Source organism: Amphiura filiformis, chromosome 6 (genome assembly GCF_039555335.1).
Source record: "Amphiura filiformis chromosome 6, Afil_fr2py, whole genome shotgun sequence".
NCBI lineage: Eukaryota > Metazoa > Echinodermata > Ophiuroidea > Amphilepidida > Amphiuridae > Amphiura > Amphiura filiformis.
The window spans coordinates 75,649,175-75,671,111 of NC_092633.1; the positions used below are offsets into that span (position 1 = coordinate 75,649,175).

Below are 21,937 nucleotides of genomic sequence, written 5' to 3' on the forward strand. Positions count from 1 at the left end.
AACTTTTTGACTCACTGGTCTTACCAATATTACTTTTATACGGAAGCGAAAGTTGGGGTGTGCAAAATATTAACCAAATTGTGATGTGATATTTTATCGAAATTTTCCCAGAAGGCTTCTCAAAGTAAATAAAAGAAAACTGTAAATTGTATGTTATATGGTGAAACTGGTAAATATAAACTGCAAAGCATAATTGATAAAAAATGATTAACTTCTGGAGTAGACTTGTAACTGGTAAAAAGAGTAAATATCGTTCATATTATATTGTCTTATAAAACTATACATGAAAAGACTGATAATATGCATCAATTTGGTTGGATTAATAAAATCAAACTCATTCTTAATCAAAATGGTTTTGGGCAGTGGCACATATGGTTAGATCAGGGTAATCATACTAGAAAATATCATAAGCTTAAAAATGGTATATTATTTGACTTCAAACGATATCCTGAAAGGGGGAGGGGTTATGGTTTGTTGAACTTTGCTCTTTCAACAAAATGGTACCTTATTTCGGTTCTACTTGTGTCTCTTTTTCCACATTGCTGGTAATAAATATCAAACAGTCATTTCAAATCATCCCCAAGTCATCAAGGTTCAGGAATGTCCTCTCATTGTTAATTGTTGCATGCCTAGACAAAATACAATGCTTTGTAACCCACCACTTGAAAGCAAGCAAAGACCTACCTAGAGCTACTTGAGAATTCTATAGGTAGGAGCTTATTATCCTCTTCAACAATAGAATTATTGATTGGTTCAAAAGGCGTTTGACTGGCACTAGCAATATGAGATACATGAAGCACCGACTTGAGGTACCTATGAATACATCCTTCATGCACATTTTACACTGTAACTCAGAATACAATTTGCCGACTTTACGGCTGGTTTGTGGTGGACGGTCATATATAAGAAGACCTAAAAAAGATTTAACAAAGAAGTTGGCGATAGTTGTAACCTTTACTCAAAAAACTTAGTTGGAGATGAATTCCATTATCTCTTTATCTGCAGTTTCTTTTTAAAAATGAAAGAGAAAAGTACATCAGCAAACATTACTACATAAATCCAAATACTATGAAAATTAAAACTTTTAAATGCAACAAAAAATGCAGACCTCCAAAATCCAGCATCTGGCCACGGAAGACTTTAAAATGTTCATCACCCATCATGCAATGCAATATAATAGCGGAAACCATGCACAATGATGGCAGCGTTCGTGGCGAAATCTCAGAAGTACTGTCGATTGCACTTACAAATATGTACAATACGCAAATGGATCCATGCTGGTTTTAATAACGCTTCGGATATAAAGAAGCTGTTTTGAACGACGGCAGTGGATTGAATAAGTATGTAGTACTTGTTTATTTGTGCACATGTTGCTTCACTGCTTGCAGCAGTTGCCGGGCCATTTTAGTGAACTTCTGATATGGCAAAAAATATCATCAGATGGTGATATCGCGATATGTTTTGGTCGCGATATATGCAAAAAAACAGACGATGCCCAAGCCTACCGATTACCATTTGGGAATGAATTTCGGTACAAACTGACTTCTATAGAGCAATTTGGGATCGATGTATTGTACATTAATGTCGAACATACATGGTGTATTTTTCTGATGCCATACCGTAAAACCCTGTCTACAAGCATATATAGTGTTTTTAATGAAAGCGTAATTAATACGAAACAAGCGTAAATATACAAATACAATAGATTGGCCTTACAATAATACTTGTTTGAATATGATTGGATCTGTAATTTATTTGCTCAAATTCCATAATGGCGCCTGGAATAATTTAGCTTTCATCAGAAGCACTCTACATGTATATGCTTGTAGAAGAGGTTTTACAGTATATAATAGCCCAACCTCATCTTTGCCAGAAGCATTTATTTTATAATCCTATATAGTATTAATACCAGTCTGTTATCAGTATCATGTACATGTATGCATGTATAAAGTCCATAATTTTGCATTTAATTTCTGTGATATTATCAAACTAATACTTTATTTGATATTTATTTTTCTCATTTTTTTTTACTTGACTATTTTACAGTTTGAGCAAGACATTCACAAGGTTCAATCAGCACATGATATGCTAGTTGAGTCTACCAAGAAGCGAGAACAATTGGAGTCGATGGTCAGGGGCAAATTAGAGGCTGAATGCAAAAGGTTACAGGAGCAAGTCACACTTTTCCAAGGTATGTAGAGTTTACTATTTTATGTAATCGGGCTAGAAATTTGGTGAGAATCCAAGAATTGGTTCTTACAAAGATTCTCCCAAGTATAGATTTGGATAAATCCAAATTCTCATAATTGGGCTGGGCAACATTAGAGGGCACCTCCAATCAAACCACCCTGGGGTCAATGAGGGTCATGAAGAGCTTTGTTGCAAAACCTCTTTACATCCACTTGCGCAATTTTGAGAACACATCTAAAAATCATCAAGAAAACCACTGATATAAGGGGGCTTTCAACAAAAGCAGTTTTTGGTGGGATGCTCATTCTACCCAAGCATCCTGCCTTTTGTAGCAAATCCCCATATATCAGTACTTTTTTTGATGATTTTTGATGTTTTCTCAAAATTGCTCAAGTGGATATAAGGGATTTTGCAACAAAGCTCTTCATATACATGTATAGCCAAAACGTGACTACCAGAAATGGTCAAAAAATACCATGGAATATGTGTACAGGTTTTTTGGGCTATTTATATAGGGCAAGGTTGATGATCCCAGAGATATATTAAAGGGAGAGGAGACATGGGCCACTGGTCTCCTGCCCAACTGAAAGCCAGCAACCCTGCCCTTGCACAGTGCATGTCGTTCCCCCTCAACACGCGTGTAACAAACGTACCCTCTCTTTTTTTACGCTTGTAACACCCATAGTGCATGCGCACCAGTCACCCAACAACGACAACCACACATGCTAAGGATCACGTTTGGGAGGAAAGTTATATTTTATGCATAAACCACAAGAAAATATGCTAAAGGAGTTGGTTTGCATTGCATTGCATAATTCTTTCATTGTATCCTTCTGTCGGTATTTTCATTATATAATAACTAACAAAGACAAGTAGACCAGAGTATACCTTTTTTGGAAAGGAAATGTTTTGGAAAATTTTTTTCAATCCACCATAATTAGTTATGCTTGAACTTCTAAATGATACAAATGACATAATGTTTTTAGAGTCAAAAATCTAGATATCGCTTTGTAACATATATTTCAAATGTTGCTTATTTGTAAAAATATAAACCAAAATAGTCAGTCAAAATTTGCATAACTTATTTTTGGCCTTCAAACAAAGTTGAAAACCTGATTTAAAAAAAATGAGGAGTAATAACTTTTTTTGTGTGTGTCTTGGAATATGTAATTCTTAATTTTTGGAAATGTGTACAATGTCCTGGTGGATCTTTTTCAAAATTGGGTAATATTTTCCATATTTTGAATGCACTGTTGGCAGGGCACCCTTTTTAAAGGGTGCCACTTGGAAATTTGGAAAATCCTTAAAAGGGTGGGGGTTTAAACTTTGTTGGTAAAAAGGGTGGATTGATATAAAGGGTGTGAGTAAAATAAAAAGGGTGGGAGTGCCAGCTTACAATACATATATTTTCAATGAATGATAAAATCATCCTCTAGTTTCCAAGAATAAGTGCCAAACCACAAGAATAAGTGCCAAACCAATGCCAGCAAACCATATCGCAAGATAAAATTCCATTTGATGCATGTTTACATCCACTAGGTAGGTTATCGTGTGATGATAGGTGCAGAATTCGGCGTACTTGATTTACTTCGAACCAAAATTAAATTGCCTGTGACTTCATCAATGTATACAAATAGGAGAAAAAGCAAAAAGTGGTGGGGGTCAGGAATTTTCAGTATAAAGGGTGCCTCAGTAAAAAGTAGTGGGGGTCAGGAATTTTCAATATAAAGGGTGCCTCAATAAAAGGGTGGGGGTAAAATAAAAAGGGTGGGGGTCAAACCCCACTGCCAAGTATGGAATGTATACAGTTGAAATCCTTTTATCATTTCCTTTCCAAAAATGTATACTTTTACAAGGTAATTGTGTATGCATCCTTAAATAAAATTGTCTATCCAAAATTTGGCATTTAAAAAAAACCCAGTCCTGTGCAGCCTAATGGAGGTTCAAATTTGTGGTGTTTTTAATATGTTAGCCAGGTCAGTAATTTTAGAATGCTGCTGACTTCCCATAAAATAACCAGGCCAAGACATTTGCATTTTATAAACTGATTCTAAATTTGTTTCAGGTCAGACAGGCGGGTACCTGTCTGACTGCGCCATTGCCATCCATTGGTGTGGCCAGGTGTTAAACTACTGCCCTACTTCTGAGTTCCAACATTTGTAGCTGCTATATCATTATAAATTAGCATCTATCAAAAGAATCTTTGGAAGCATTTATCAGTCCAAACTGATGGATGAATGGGTAGGTAGTTTAGATGCTGTACTGTTTAGAACCTCCTTCAGGGGAGTTCTGTAATTTCATCAAATTTCATCATATCAGTTATGTATAAATGTGCTTGCTTTGTTTATACATAACAGTTGTTGTAAAGGTTACATTATCAACTTAGAGTAGAACATACTTTAGTTATTAGAGATGATTTAGAGTAGGATGGAATGACTTCAGTCAGGGTGTACAAATGTATGAGATAACAAAGGTTAATGGATGGGATCATTTTGCACTGGATAGACTCATGGCATCAACATCATTAAGAGGTGACTTGAATCCAAAATCATCTGCAGTGGTGGCACCACGTGGGGGGGGCATGGGGGCATTTTCACTTTTACGGTGATTTTGCCCCTCCCCTGAAATTCACTTTGCCCCCTCAATGCCCCCCCCCCGAAAAAAATTCCTGGCACCGCCACTGGTCATCTGTGTGACTTTGTTAGTGAATTGCTGGAAGCCTATACCAGGGACTGCCTTTTGAAAATGAGAAAAGAGCTGTAGAATGCTCTTCTGGTCTTTTCAAGAAGAGCTTTTAGAAGAACTGTTTGCACCTGTGGCCATTTAAGCATAAAGAATTAACTAGTCATCTAGAAGAGCTATAAATCGCTCTTGCAAATGCAACTTAAGAAGAGCTGTAGAGGAGTGATTGCTCTCACTCTTCTCAAAAGGCAGTCCCTGCTTTAATCCATCAGTACTAGTATTTATATCTCTCAATTATTCGAAATTGTAGTATGATATGACCAGGCTATGTCTCACACAGTATCATAAAATGGGCCATACTTGTAAGAAATGATTAATGGGGTTCATTTGATTTACTCTTTTCATTATATTATATTGCATTCATTTCACATAGTCATGGACAGGTATGTAAAGTAACTACACATAGGCCTGTAATTTCTTTCTTGTATAATTTAAATTAAGTGTTGTTGACAAGCAACCCTGTTCTCCCATTTGACATGGCGTTCCTATAATTTTGATATATCTAGTCAACATCCTGTATCATCAGTGGGACTGTCCTTCTGGTTTCCTATTTTCATATTTTGTAAGCTGATAAAGTAGCTTAGATCCTAACGCAGGGTCCAGCAAGTGGTGTTGTATTTTCTCCCTATTTACATGTATACTTTTCCCTAACTATGAGTGCTCATTTGATCCATCAAACAACCAGACATATACTAATAATCAGACAACTGTAACCTTTCTGCTATGGTATTGTTATATTGCATGCTCTCTCTCTCTCCATAAGTTACCATCAGCAGGTTTAGGGAAAGACATCCTTATTGGTTAACTTTCCCCAATTTTACCATTTAAATTTTGCATGTGTTCCTGTAGTGCAGATAGTTGCCCAAGCATTTTAGTAATGTTCCATTTCAGTTTCTTCACAGACAGAATGATGCAATGAAAGAATATCCAATGCAAACAAGCTCCTTTAGCATATTTTCTGGTGGTTTTTGCATAAAAACTTTTCTGTTTTTGAATGGATTTCTCATCTTGGTTGTCATTTGTTATTACAGCACATTTAGAGATTACCAGAAGTCAGCTTACACAGAGAGAACAAGCCAAATCAGCCAGTGATTCAGATCTAAGACTTGAGATTACAAAGAGGGAGGCTTTACTAACACAACTTGCTTCACAACGTAAGTACATGTGATTTGTAATCTATACTCTGATCAGCTTGTAATAGGGGGGCTCATAACATAGTGGATTGGTAGTACTATATAGTCAGAGTTTATAACAGTGGTGGACAACCTACACAGACTGTATGCAGCCTGCTGGTGAATATTGTGTGGCTGGCCTGTGATACCTAGAAAAAGTGATGGTTTAAGGACCCCTTTTCCCCAGTTTTGAATTCCACCAATCCAATCTTTCAATATTTTAAGAGGGAAAATTGGTTTATAAAACAACTAAAAGTCCCAAGATTTCTTTACACCTGTGCTACATTGTAGTGACAATGATGATTGGCCAAAGGATCACAAAACTTGGTGAAAGGGACAACTATGTGTAAAAATTCACTTTAAAAGTGCATTACATGGAGAATGCAAACATGCACATATTTATATCAAAGTTGCCAGTGCATGGTTAAATAATTCAGAGTTACACTATTCTGCTCTCCTTGAATGGCACACAAACTTGGCAGGATTCGTTAGATCTAATAGTTTAAGAAAATTCAACTTTTGATTTACAGATAAAGAAGCATTGGCAGAGAAGCAACGGATGGCTGTTGAATTAGGAGCACAGAGAGCTACTTTGAATGATCAGCGATCTCACATAGATGTATTAGATACAGCACTCTCAAATGCACAGGCTAATGTCGTCAAATATCAGGAAGAGGTAAGTTGCACCAATATTATGACATAAATATGCATTTGGGAGAAGGGTGGGTTACCTGTGGAATGGGGAAAACTTCAGTCTAAATGTTCAAATGGTTGAACAATCTTCCATTCAGATGATTACAATGCCAACATAAATTAACAAGACAAGCATTCACCTCCTCGGCTTGTCACAATAATGCTGATGAAAGTAACCACCCCAAACATTAAGATTGTCAAAAGGAGACTCTCAACAGAAAGATCAAGAAGTCCATAGTAATCAAGAAAGAACCACAAGTCATATTAAACAGAGACGGGGGCCAAAATCTTAAAATTAAAAAAAGTCTTATAGAAACACCTAAACTATCCGTGAAGAAAACATTCAACAACTCTTCCTATACCTTTGTACTGGAGCCAACCGTTGTTAAACCGTGATGAACCCACACTTTTACTGTAGCGTATACGCGAACGCGAACGAGACTACGCGTTACGCGAGAGCGCGTAAAATTCGTCATGCCTGGAACCTTTGTGCGTATGCCAGCTTACAAGTTGAATTCAGTATTTTTCAGGTAGCGGCTAAACATTGCCGTTTTATTCTGTAGTTTTATTGCTGATATCAAAAGAGAAATCATCAAAGTTTTTGTAAGGCTGAGTGGCAATGATTAACTGAAATTCCTCGTAAAATAATCGTGAATTATACGATATTTAGCTTCTTTTCGTTGTTGAAAGGATTCAATCATGTTTCACCGTTGTTCATCACCGTTTAACAACTCGCGTCCGGCGCGTCTGCGTGGTTTACTTCGCTCGGGCAGCTTTTAGCTGCCCTCGCAAAGTAAACCACGCAGACGCACCGGATGCGAGTTGTTAATCGGTGATGAACAACGGTGAAACATGATTGAATCCCTAAATCAGCCAGTCACTAGGGGCTTAGGATGGTAACAGATCGTTACCGAAAATATTTGCAAGGTAAATGAACATTTTCCTTCATCCGTTGAAAGTGTCAAAGCTACTTTTGTTAAATTGTATATTGTATTTATGAATGATAATAAAATGACAATTTTGATTGCGTTCATTTCATTCAGCTCCGAAGACGGCAGCCGTATGTGGAAAAGGTTGGCATCTTACAAAAATACCTTCAATCTTTGCAAGGCACGTATCAGAAGAGGGATCATTTAGAACAGAAATACAGGGTGAAATTAGAACGGGAACTGGCTACTCTCAAAGGACATCATGTAAGTGGAGTTTGTTAAAATAAAATAATGCTATCTTGTGTGTTATATCAGGGAATTGAGACACGGTTTGGTCTCAAAACAATACTCTTGATGTATGTCATATACCAGGCACCCTTGCACTTAGCTAAAGGGAAGTTAGTGATCACAATCTGTAGTGCGTAAATAGGCCAAAAAAGCTTTCTATAGCATCAAACCTTTGTCCTTCTGGCGGCAATGGGAGAGTTCCTTCTATTGTGCAGTCCAATATAAGCTGAATAAGGAGAGAGCTCTCTTGCAGTGTTCCCCAATCCAAGTCAGGACAGCCATTCTCGACTGCCTGCTGCACTTGATCGCCCCTTCATCAATCCAAGTCAGGTAACCCTTCTCGGTAGAGTGGAGAATTTCAAGGTGTGTAGTATAGTCCTTGGCAATTACAAGTGCTTCATTGCCAAGCTTATACTAGGGGAGCTAGGACTACCTCATTTGCACACCCCAGAATTGAACCAAACCAACTTTTTCAGGTTCCTGAGATGACCCCAAAACATAATCAGAATGTTTCCAAAAATATATATTGGCCCCAAGGGTTTTTTTGCAGGTAATCACTATATATGACCATAGACCATATGTGACCCCTCGGCACAACTGAGCCCGGATGTCGCCAGTGCCACTATTGAGATATGCCCCATCGAACTTAACAATAAACAATAGGAAACAAAGGATTTATTGACTGTTTTATTAATTTTTCACTACTTAAATGTCAAGTACTATGGACATGATATACATCATTTTAAAGCTAATTTCAAGCAGAATATTTTGGTTGAATATCTCAAAAATGATGATTGGCGACTTCAGGGCTCAGTTGTGCTGAGGGGTCACATATATGAATACTATTTCTGAACCAAACTAACTTTTTAGCTTAATCAAAGAGCCCAGCATAAACTCAAGTTGATATAAAGAAGAAAAAAATCCAGACAGTTGTCCCCCGGGAGTTGTCCTATGATTTATTTAGTAAACAAATTTCTACCCAATTGCATACTAAAAGTGTACAAAAATGGGCATTTAAAAAAGGTGCAAGGTACAAAAGTGTACAGAGGGTTCTAAGGGGAGCTATATAGGTTGAATACATTACTCTTATGAAATGTTTGATAGACATGAGTTGTTTGATTTATTCCAGAGCAACCAAGATGAAGGTGTATCAGAGTTAGATGGAGGAAATAGCAGTCAAACATTAGTAGAATTACTCAAGGAGAGGGAGGACACAATACTAAGATTAGAAACTGAAGTAACAAAGGTATGTATTACTGATATCAGAGTTATCCCATAAATTAATGTCTGTCAGAGCAGAAATGCAATGGGCTATAACATTTGAAAACCACTCCCCTTGCATGAGGAAGATTTTGGAATTCCAACCAAATGTAACTGTTTCAAAAATCCCATAAACCTTTGCGGGTAGACCTGAGATGTCGTCATTTGACGTCACATCGATGTGCACATTGTTTAGTGAACATCGTTACTGCACATTGCCATCCAATCCACTGCTTCTTGGCCAGTGAAAAGGTGTAACTCAAAATTTTGCTCATTGCAACACCAAATGGCGACACCTCAGGTGTAACCGCAATGAATTATAGGATTTACCGAAAAGGTCAATTTCAAATCCAGCGAACCCTTTTCATCAACAAAAGGTGAAAAAATGTGAAAGATTTCCAAACAAAATGTCTAATTTAAGGCAAGTGGATTTTATATATTTTTGCAATTTTCTTCTGGAGTTTTACATAAAACAAGCAACAATGTCCAGCTGGATTGACCATAAGGTGCAACTGGATTTGAGATGCCAGTAAAATAGGGTTTGTAGATTTATGTGGAATAGCCATATATGAAAGTATTTAAGTTCTTTTTATGGTTTTTCAAAAAAAGATGCCCCTATCCATTAGGTGTTGCTCATTTTATGGAGGATATTTGAAAACAAGGGGGTTAATAGCACCTCACCTCCAAATTCTTTGAGCCTATCCAGTCTATAAACCTGTGAGACTGGACAAAAGCATCTTAAGATATAGTGCAAATTAAAGGGAAGGCTTTGATGACAGGAATGCGGAATACATGATACACTGGATACCTATCGCCAAATCCAGTGTTGTGATAGGCTCTACATTAGAGTTGGCTATCAGACATGTCTGGAACTATTGCACCAGTAATAACAAGAATATATGTTGGCGGGCATTAGGATAACAAGGTGAAGAATTTGGTGATGTTTCTCAGTACTGTAGATAAATGCTTGTTTCCCACGAGTAAGAGTTTGACCCCATGCTTACACCTGACCTAGTTATCTTAGTGCCTGCCTGCCATCTGTCATATTGCATCATAATAGTAATAAGAATATATCAGGTTAAGTACAAGGATAGCTGCTGTGTGTAGAATGTGTTCAGCCTCTACTTAGTGCTATATTTTTCTGGAATGGGGAGTAATACTTGGTGGCAGCTATTATGTGTGAATTCTTCATCAAGTTGACAATGATAAATTTGGCAGATAATACCATTCATTCCGTAGCCAATGTTTATCTGATGTGTGAGTGATACACGGGATCTGTTCCCACGTATAGACAGATAGGCCAATAGTACACTCTGGAAGATAAGGTTCAATGAACATTTGGGAAATCAAGAGCAAAAAAGCAAATTTTGATTCAATTCACATTTTCTTATCATCATCAAATTAAAAATGGCAGGTCAGATATTTTCATATGTTTTGTAACTCACATTGAGGCTTAAAACAAAATAATCTGATTCTCAAGTTCTAAGTTAAATTGAACCATGATCAAATGTTTAATTCTTAATCATGAGTGCATGTACCCACTGTACACTGCATCAAGTGCATTTTTTGTGGAATAACAAGATCGCGACCAACCCTCGCGATCTTCTTACCTTTTACTTTGATGAATTTTTAGAATCGAATACATTTTTATGCAAAACTTACATAAAAAAAGGCCAGCCCAAGTGTCATCATATTAACGAAACCACTCAGATATAAGCCCACACCCCCTAGATGGACAATTTCACTTTTAAAATGGTGGGCTATGACCGAGGAAGGGCTTGTAGTTGAATTTAAAAATAAGAGCAATTGTCCCCATTTGTATATGTGACGTGTCATGTCAAAAGGAGACACTTTTGGGCAGGTTATCAATTTTGAGGTTTTTACACATCTTAAATATAGAGATATTTTGCTCTACAACGCTACGTTTTCCCCAATGAAATCAAACATTCCTGAGCGAAGATATTGAGTTCATAAGTTATGGTATTATAAAATTGGAGATTGAGATATCGGCCTTTAAAAATATTATTGACAATGTTGAGAGTAGGAATTACCTTGAAAAATGTCTCAAAAATACAAGATGCCAGTTATATTCCGGTCTGAAACTATCAGACAATATTTTTAACATTAATAACATCACAAATTCGCAACAAACATAAATTGTAAAAAAAATCACCTGGGCAGATTTTTGGCTATTTCTCCGTTTATGATCCTGCCCAAAGGTGTCTCCTTTTGACATGACACGTCACATATATGCCCGATGTACCAGTAATTCCTATCATCTATGTCAATGTTTTTTAATTATAATTATGGAATGTTAATTTTTAACTGATTTAAAAAAAATATATTTGTTCTTAAATGTGAAAGAAAAGGATTGATATGATTTAAGTACTGGGCTTATACCCAAATGCACCCTTGTTCCCAGAATGTTTTGAAAAATAGGGGGTGGGCTTATACATGTAGCCGAAGGTAGGCTTATACGCGAGTGGTTACGGTATGTCATTAACTAATACTGATATTTGATTCATATCAATTACTATACATACTTGTCGCATCTGTTATAAAAATATTTTCTTTTTTGTTTGTTTAATATTTAGTGGGAGCAAAGATATCTTGAGGAATTCACAATGAGACTCTGTGAATCAGCCAATCAGGACTCACCTCAAGGAACCAATCAGGAGACAGAGATGGCTGCTGCGGCAGCAGAAGCACATGCTGAGAAGGCCAGGCACCAAGAAGAGTTGCATTATGTTAATGTCAAATTTGCAGAGTTAGAAGCAAAGTAAGGATTTGATGTCAGTAAATTGGTTTATTTTGTTATAGTTAAAACCAATTTGTCATCATCCATTTGGAACATTGATTTAGGTTGTAGTACACATCGTCGGTTGCAACACATAGTGGTGTAGAGTGATTTTTCCAAATTTTCTGTTTCACATAATGACATACAGTTTTAGAGCTAGGTAGATCCTGTAATATTTATTGCCTTTTGAACTATTTAAGATACAGTTCAATAGTTTGAACCTTAAACAGGGCCTCGGATTTGACAAGAATCACGATTCTTGTAATATTTGTTGCGAGAATCAATTTCTTTCATTGAATTATGCAGTAAGTGAAGCGACTCAGATGGTTTTTGATTCTCGCAAACTGGCACGAAATCTAGGCCCTGCTAAAACTGAATTTCAAATGGAAATCGAGACTCTGTTATTAGTAACACATTTTTCTCGGAAACATATTTTGTCCTTCACGTACGCCACTATATGTGTTACGACTGAACTTAGGATATGATATTGCTATTATAACTAATCAAGAAAAAAAGCTTTCTGATAGTAATTCCAATCAATAACTACTTTTCCCCATGCTGTTGAATTACATGTACCTGTTGTTGTCACCTTCTTTGTAATGTAAACTTGCTCTGGTAACTTTGAAGAAAAATTATAATTCTTTTAGTATACCTACCAGCATGAGTTTTCAATGGGGATTTTTAAAGTTTTAAAGAATAGCATTTGTGGGGATAAGTATTAAATGGTTGGGTATTCTAAAAGATAGCCAAATATGTTGCACTCAGTTTATGATTGTTAGACAGTTGTGTGAATGCAATGAACATGGGATTATTCTTCATTTATAATGGCATGTTCCTCAGCTCCATTTTGTCGAGTCACACACAAATGTGTGAAACATTTAGGGAACAAACCATAAAATTAATAAAGACCTATTAATGGAAAATATTGTTACAGAGAAACTAGATTTTTTACCAGATTTATTTTAAATTATCTTTCTTACTTTGTCTTTTGTTTCAGAATCAATCAATTAAATGCAGAGTTAGCTCAGAAGAACATGATCATTGAGATGCTAAGACGGCAAGTGATGGAAAAAGACACCATGATCTCCTCCATGGAGCGACTTTCCAGACCCATCTCATCCTCTTCACCACAGAACTCTCAACAGAATATTGTCCGTAAATCTTCCGTTGAATCTATGCACAACCTGGCGTGTTCACCAGGTAGCTCTAGTTCCTTACAGAATCTCATGCAGAGATCTCCAGTATCCTCACAACAGAACTTAGTAATGAGGTCACCCAATGGGTCCCATCAAAGTCTGGCCGTCAAGGCTCCAAGTAGAGGACCGGGATCACAGGAGAGATTGTTGGCACTCAGTGATTCACACACATCGTTAAGTACGTCAGGGTTGTCAACTGCTGGTACAGGTAAGAATGCACTAGTTTTTTTCTTGTTATTATCCTTGTATAATACAGGGTGTCCCAGAAAAACTTACCGAGAGAATAAAATTCATTCGCCTGGTAATTTTTTATGGGACACCCTGTACTTGTTTAGAGAAATCAGCTATATTGGATTTCAAAATATTTTGGCATGAGTCAAAATCTAACAATATGTGCAGCACTCATGAAAGAGTGAGATTATAAAGTGGTTGAAGCAGTATCCATTTCACAACACACCAAGTGCAGAATTTAAGAGCAATAATTTGCATAATTTGATAATGTGTGGGGGCAAAAACTCAAATGCACACTTGCATATGATTAATTGATTCAACAAGAACAAAAATTTAAAATAAACAGGCATTTTATACTTTCTAATATAATATAAGGAACTTGTGAAGCACACAGGGAAAAAGATAAGTGCACATTGCACTTTAATAATTCTTGTAATTAGGACTGTTTCATGTGAATATTGAATATTCATAACCTCCGCGTATTACACCATATGTGCATCCCAATCAAATTGTTCATTAGATGATATACGCACACAGGCACAGGGGTTATTGATATCCATCAATGACCTCCGCGTTTGATGTAGCAAGGAATTACGCAGTGCAATGACTTCCGCGTGTGCACATCCTTTGTGTCGGAACACTTCACGCGCTTGCAACAACCGTATTTGCACGTGGCGTGATTTCGCACTGATGTAATTAGTAAATCCCTTTTAGCCTGTTTGACTTTTTTGAAGGGCAAAATATAGAGTGTGATTAAAATTGTTTATTTCAACAAATTTCAGGGAATAAAATATTGAGATTTGGTTGTGTGATGAGTTAAAAATGACAGTTATGAATTTGTTTAATAACTTTGCATTGTGAAAAAACTATAATTGTATAATAATGATGCAATGCTTTTCCCATTTCAGATGGCAGCGATACTGACTTAGCAAAGGAAAGAGCAGTACTTGATGAGAAACTCATGATGCTTGATCAAGAAATTGCACAACAGGTGAGAGAGAGATTAGACTAGATTGGGCTATTCCGGTTTAAACCCATACACCCCAATCAAAATCAGGGCACTAATATTCCACACAGGGAGTATGAATTTCAAATGGGATTACCAGAATAGGTGACTCTTTAAAATCTACACCATTTGTATGGATGTTAAAGTTGTGTCTTCCATAGGTGGAATATTTTTGGAATTTAATAGATGGTCATTTATGCATTGACTGGCAGTGACTGCTCTTCAGTGGAGGTGCATTCAGTAGTTGTCATTTAGGGAAGAATTATAATGGGTACGGTACATATGTTTGTGTATCAGTAGTATACATGAAGTCAGTTCTTTGGCTTTTACTTATCTACATCCAATTTTTTTAAAATTTTTAGGGAAACCGAATGCTTTAGCATAATAACCATGATAACAGGGCAGAGTTGAGTAATTCTTCCCTGCCTGGGCAATAGTGACTAGTACTATTATGTCATGCACACAGAGATCAAGGGAACTAGTTTCTGCTTTGCATATTTCATACAAAATCTACTTTCTTTTCAGTTTGGACATCTACATGTAACTATCTAGGGAAGCATTTGGAAGGGGGGTCTAAGGGAGGACAGAACCACCAATAAACATGTCCAAGTTTGTCTTCCCTTTTAAACCTCAACCTCAGATCCAAATCCTTTCCCTAGATGCAATAGTTCAGTGGCAATGTCCAAATTGTGCCACATGACCACCATCTACCAAAGAATTTTAATTGTAGGATGTGGTCACAGCGCAGTAGCATGATGGAATAATTTAGATTTTCTGGAAGAATAGACACATCTGCCAGAGTATACTTACAGTTAAGACAGTCAAACAAATGGGGATTTAAAAAAAAGAAGCTATATAGTGTTTATTTACTAAATCTACTTGTATAAAATAGTTAAATACCCTTCCCAAGACATGGTCTACTTTACACTAACATTTTGTTTCATCATTTCTTTGTTTTGTTTGCAAGATCAAATTCTACTTTACACTAACATTTGTTTTGTCATTTCTTTGTTTTATTTGCAGGATCGAATTCTTGAGTCACTCTGGAAATAAAATTGCATTTGTACAGACTTTTGATCTTGTTGCCATTGAATCATATGAGTCGTCATGGAAACTCACCGATATAATGTGATGCAAATACTATAAGTACTATATTATGAAATGTATTGAAACACCAAAGTGTGATTTCCTATAAAATTATAAAGAAGTATTATTGTATTTTGTGTGTTTTATGTTAACACATGACTATGCAGTTTGCGTATATCAATACGGAACACAGGGGATAATTTTTAATGAATGTATTGCATGACCCCAAAGTGGCCTGAATTTCAAGGTTTGTGTAAATCTTAAGTTTAACTTGATATATTAAACCTTAAAGAACCACTTAGGGGTTCAAAACTGGAGATAACATCAAATATTACACTGCTAATTAAACCCTGCTTGTTTTTGTGAGCCCAAGAGGGGAGTCAAACTTGTTTCCTTGAGTCAACATGAATTTTGTTATCTTGTCGGTAATCTTTCATTTTTTTCCAAAAATTAATTTCCACAAAGTCTTCTTACCTCCCTTCCAGTACATAGACAGGATGGTAGGCTGCCTCAATTTCAAGCAGTGCTTAGTTCACTATTAAAAGAACCATCAGATTTCTTTAGAAAAAGTCATGATAGAAAATTTGCTATGACTTAAACATGTTTTCCTATTTCCTACAGCACCAACTGTCATTTCTATTCAATTCGCCCTACATAAGCTTAACAATAGTAAAATCATGGCTTCAGTGACCTATTTACAACAACTGGTGGTATGACATTGTGGAGCTTAAATGAAAATTATTTACAAAAATTGATGAGATTTTGACGTACATATTCAATTCTTATATTATAAACCTAAAATGCCTCTCAGGTCCATTGATAAACTTGTTTTCAAATAAACAATGACAGCTTTCTGTCAAAGTCAAATGGGCTGTTCCATTTAAAATGAACACTTCCCTGTGGAAGATTTTGGAAATATCTTCCACAGGGGTAGTATGAATTTCAAATGGAATGAACACATTAGGCAACTCCATTTGAATTTCATTACACCCTCTGAGAAAGATTCATCATGAATCGTCCACAGAGGGAGGGAGAGTTTCAAATAGAGTTGATTTATGTCCTAATTCCATTTGAAATCCCTACTCCCCACAGGGGTAGTGTGAATTTTAAATGGAACAGCCTATTTGAACACATAGCAATGCCTGTAATCCCTCCGTGTGCCATGCCTTGAGTACAGGAGCCTGATGATGACAGTAAATGTCAAATGCACATATCTCAGTGGTTTGTACAATTATTATTACAAATTGCCATACACATCCCTTAAATAAAACACCAGATTCTATGCTGAGTGAACAGCTCCACTGCATTGCTCAATATATATGTATATGCAATGAATTACTGTACACTTTGCTGTGGGAGTTGTCAGTTGTATATTTCCTTCCGTCATCACTGAATACTGTAATGACCTAATTAGCACCCAATGCACCTAACAAAGTCAATTCAAGGGGTGCTTTTACAATACATTTTACATGCTAAACATTGTTGTAAATCACAGTAAATAGTTGAAAAAAACCCTACTAAAACAAATGACACAGCCACAGAAATTCAGTGTTGATTTCCTTTGGTTTAGTAAAATTTTTGTAATTTTGTAATAAAAATGCACTAAAAAGGGTGCTTAAACAGAGATAAGGTAGAAAAGTGCAGGTGGCCTAATTGGAGAGAGGTGCTAGCTAATTAGGTAAACTACAGTAGTGGTGACCCATGACTTACAATAATCATGTGTATTAATTTATCAAAAATTCAAGTTGTCAAGAGAATGTGTACCCTACTATTGTAAATTGTGTATTCTTCCAAAAAGCTCATGTTGAATACATGTATATATTGATAATGGGAAACCCTTTACACTCACTTGTATTCCAATAGTGCAAAGCTCTATATCCAGTATTCAAATAGTACCCAAATATAATTAACTATGCAAATGCTTTCAATAAAATTTTAGCAACAATATTTTTAATTGTACAAGCTGCTCATGCCTCTGCTGAGTAATGTGCTAATTCATTTGAAATCCACCCGCCCCATGAAGCCTTTGGAATCAAACCTAATTCAACAGTTTACATAATTCCAGATCAAACTATTTTCATCTATAAAAAGATGAAAAGTTGTGGAGGATTTTGGAATTCCATAAATTGTTCTTATTTGATACCAAATTGTGTAAAATTCAACAGGGCAAATGGATTTTATAAATATCAACAATGTCCAACAAATTTGAAAAAGAACAAGCAAAATTTGTAGCTGGAGGAGTGTGTGAATGTTAAATAGAATAGCCCAATGGATGAATGATTGTCATAATAATTGGCAATCATTTGGAAACAAAACGTTCATGTACATTTTGGCAAACTTCTCGAATATTCAGACCAGTGAAATCTGTTTGAACTTGTTTATAAGACCTAATTAGATTATTTTATATTGCAATCACAAAAAACAAAGAAGCGTAAAGGTCCATGTGGGTGTTCACAGGATGGAGCAGATTCATCCATGTACAATGTTGCTGTGAGGGGTTTGCTAGCTACCTGTATAAGCTGCTACCCATGTACACTTGGGTGAAGTGAAGCATATATGATTAAGTTTCTTACCCAAGGACACAGCAATTTGACATTGATGTGACTCAAACTCACAACCTTATCTTTAGACTGATCACTTAACCACAAATAGAAGGAAAAAAACCCTAATCTTTGTTTTATGGTTGAGAAGAAGAAAGCATTTTGTGAGCAAGCAAAATTGTCTCTGTTCAATATTTTTGTTAACCCCTTTCATGAGGAAATGATGCAGGAGTGAACAAAGTATTTTATTCTATATACAGTGTATGTTTAAAGAGATAAATAATATTATTGTTTATGTTGTTCATTTGTAATGTCCATGGGACAAAACTGAAATATGAAGAAATGGAATCAACTTGAATGTTTGCAAGCAAATTGACAATATTTTTGTTGTAAATGATGATCAGTATTATGGAACTGGTCAGGGAACATGAAAAAAAACTTGTCTCAAAAAAGTCAAGTTTTGTTTCTATAATTCCAGAAATTAGGGATTGCTATTATAAGCATAAAAATGACCTTTGATATCAATGTCAAATGTACTTTTAGTGTGTGTACCTTGTGTCTGTATGGTGGGGGATGGGGTGGGTGTGTTTGTGTGTTGGAGGGTGCATTTGATGCGTGTGGGGTGTATATGTACTGTCAATGGGCAATGAGGTCATTTTCTTCAAACACATAAATGAATACAGTAACAAAGCATACCTTTTGCTATGGTTTATTTCAAAATATGTGTGACAAAACCCCAAAGATTGAATTTAAACATTGGATCAGCTGAAAGGGTGATCTTGTATGTACATATGCTGTGTGCCCGGGGTCTATGGAATTAGGTAAACGCACACATATTGCAAATAGCGAAACCAAGTGTAGTTTTTACAATTGAAACCAACCTAATATTCCCGGTATCAAATTGATATTTAGCTTGTATTTTTAGCTACCAAATTGAGTGCGCAACTAAATATTCAAAAAAGAAAAACAATTGATAGCCCACATTGTAATTAATTTGGTCTACTGATGTTAACACTACAGTCATCTGTAGATTATTGGCTATTTGACATTGATATCAAGGTGTTATGTGGGTATTGGTTTGTCAAACTGATATATAAGTGTGAACCTCTGGACTGTATGTGTGTATTCTGAGGAGGATGGTCTATTCAACAACTTCATCCCCACTTTTTCTCCATCAAATTGGAGATTTTGGTGTTGATGAAGAGCCCGTATTTTCATATTGACCTTTGGGGCTGAATTGAAGATATTTAGTTTGGAAGCAGTTAAACCACTTACCATTTGAACAGTATTCTACAGGGTCTTCAAATCTGCATTTTTGACTCTTGCATCAAAAATAGATTGGAATACTGAACTCTATGTCGGGAGGGGTGCACTCTTAGAAAAGAAAATTCCAAAGCAATTTTTTTATCTTCTGGAGAACCCTTGATGATTCTTAGAAAGAACAGTGAAAGGATCTTAAGACTTCTGAAGACCTTTTTGGTTCTCTGAAACTCATTTAGAACCTCAATTGGTTCTACAAAAGATTCTTAGATATTGAATATTATGAACCTTTTTGAATTTGAAGGGTCTAAAGGGGAACTTCCCTATTCAACCCTTACCCTTAAGGGCTTAATAATTTAGAACCTTTGGAGAACCAAACAGATGTTCTAACTGTCTTTCAGAGAACTAAAAAAGTTCTTCAGAGTGTCATAAGCTCCTTTATGATTCTTCCTAAGAACCTTTAAGGGTTCTCCTGAGAGGACGAAAAGAGTATGGAATTTTCTTTTTTAAGAGTGGTGTTTGAGGTCATTCAAAAAGCATGAGATGAAATCAGACCATCCTCCTTGTGCATGTGAGTAGTATGATAATCCAACAGAGTTTGTGCCAAGTATGATTGTGAGCAATTCTTTCTAAGTGATTGAGATAGCAATATATTGCTGAATATTTATCTACCAGATTGACAAAATATTGAGAGGTGTGAGAGTGTTATGTATTCAGTTGCTTCAATGTGATATTTTGTCTGAATAATGGTACTTTGTAACTTGCCACATGTTTTGTATGATTTTTGTCTTTATTATTTGTTTATTGTCACATTTCTATTGTGGTTATTGGAATAAAATATTAATAAAATAACTTGATGAGAGTGTTTTTGAGTTAATTTCATTGGATATTGTCTTAACAGTGTGTGATATGACATCATCTGGCAGTCACCAAATCAACTTCTTGTGATGGATCATCTTGATGTTGGGCTGGTTTGGGACTGGGGTTTGGGAGGTGTTAGGAAATTTAAAATGGATATGGGCGGGTCTGGGTGAGGCTTTTTTTTTTTTTCTTGACAAAAGGCATTTTTGCAATGATGGCCTTATCCAAAAGTTTGTGCCGCACACTCTGCTAAATGGTAATCGCTCCCTAAATCTCCCAAAGTGACAAAATAGCTTGGAGAGTTCAAACTAGAGCAACTTTTTTTTTATAAGTTTTGAGATGTTTGCTTTGAAAAATATCCCAAAATGGGTGCAACTATACAAAAGAGTAGTGCCCATTGTCTTTTTAATATATTCTTAACATATTTCTCTTTCATTTGACCCCATCCCAAAGGGTCACACCTTTTGTTTGATTTTGACACATGTAAAAAAGACCCAAAATATGAAGAGTGACTTTTTAGTGGGTCTTTTAAGGAGTGTCACCACTGGGGAGGGAATCATTTTTTACCCTTTTCTGTTGCCACCGTGGGGTCAAAGTTTAATTTTTGAGACATTAACTTTGAAAATGATCCAATATATGAATATTGACCCAGGTCTTATGAGGAGTGTCACACCCGGGTGACCAAAATACTTTTATTTTACCATTATATTACTTTCTTCTTTCATTTGACACATTGCATTTCGAGATACCGCGTATACCGTAAACGTTCGCATAATGGCGGGCTCTGGGCCCCTTTGCCTTGAGGTAAATTTCGTGTACAAATAGAGAGCTCCCTCCTCTAAATATTCCAACAAGAATTAAGGGTGCATGTCCTTACTTGCTGGTGGGATTTTCATGGGAGGGCACTTTTAGTTTGTGTCTGAAATTCCAGAATGTCAAGGGAGCCCATAGCGCCATTAGGCAAACGTTTACAGTATGTGATGTCCATTAAAAAGACAAGTAACCCGAGTCCTATGATGGGGGGAAATATTTTGTTTTATATTTTTGTTACTTCTTTCATTCATTTGACACTGCTGGGGGCAGGGGCGTCAATGTCAATCCGGGGAGGCGGGAGGGGGGCGTGTCCTCCCACCTTCCGTCAAAATGACCCATTGTTTGTTCTTTTCAATTTCAGCCTCTTTTTAACAATTTTAGCAGATTGCCCCCCTCCCCTCCACATTTCAAGCTTTTTTTCAAGCCGGATTGGCACTAATGCTGGGGGGGGGGGGTACAAAACCATGACAAGACTTGGTCCTTTCCCTTTCCATTCCTTAATCATTTATTCCTTACCTGTCCCTCCTTTTCTTTCGTTCTTTCATTTCTTCCTTTTTTCATCATTTACATTTTTCTTTTGCTTTTCTTGAAGTCTTCCACTCTTTCCCTTCATTTCCTCCTTCTTCCCCTTTTCTTCATCCATTCATCTTCCCTTTTCCTTCATATCTTCTCCTGTTTCGTTTACATTTGTCTTTTTTTGAGTCCTTCTTTCTTTCATCATTTCTCGTCCCTTTTCATCTTTCCTTACTTTGCCGTTTTCTTTTCTTTCTTTAATTATTTTATGATCATAACAAACGGGTTCAACATCCTCTTATGTCAACAGGTGTTGATTCTTTTGTTCAAGACATTCCACTGTCTTAATCCCTACGCCGC

General features: G+C 36.3%; 1 protein-coding gene across 4 annotated transcripts in view; it reads left to right on the forward strand.

Annotated features, from left to right (window-relative positions):
• LOC140156047 (angiomotin-like) overlaps window positions 1-20,247 on the forward strand; it is a 41,182-nt gene extending 20,935 nt beyond the window's left edge. For all 4 annotated transcript variants that reach the window (XM_072179156.1, XM_072179159.1, XM_072179157.1 and 1 more), the window contains exons 4-12: window positions 2,047-2,191; window positions 5,964-6,086; window positions 6,635-6,780; window positions 7,841-7,990; window positions 9,144-9,260; window positions 11,869-12,053; window positions 13,069-13,475; window positions 14,407-14,489; window positions 15,528-20,247. In XM_072179156.1, the coding sequence (XP_072035257.1) occupies window positions 2,047-2,191; window positions 5,964-6,086; window positions 6,635-6,780; window positions 7,841-7,990; window positions 9,144-9,260; window positions 11,869-12,053; window positions 13,069-13,475; window positions 14,407-14,489; window positions 15,528-15,557 (1,386 nt within the window). In that variant the 3' untranslated portion in view covers window positions 15,558-20,247. The remainder of the gene's footprint in view (window positions 1-2,046; window positions 2,192-5,963; window positions 6,087-6,634; window positions 6,781-7,840; window positions 7,991-9,143; window positions 9,261-11,868; window positions 12,054-13,068; window positions 13,476-14,406; window positions 14,490-15,527) is intronic.
• The last annotated feature ends 1,690 nt before the right edge of the window (window positions 20,248-21,937 follow it).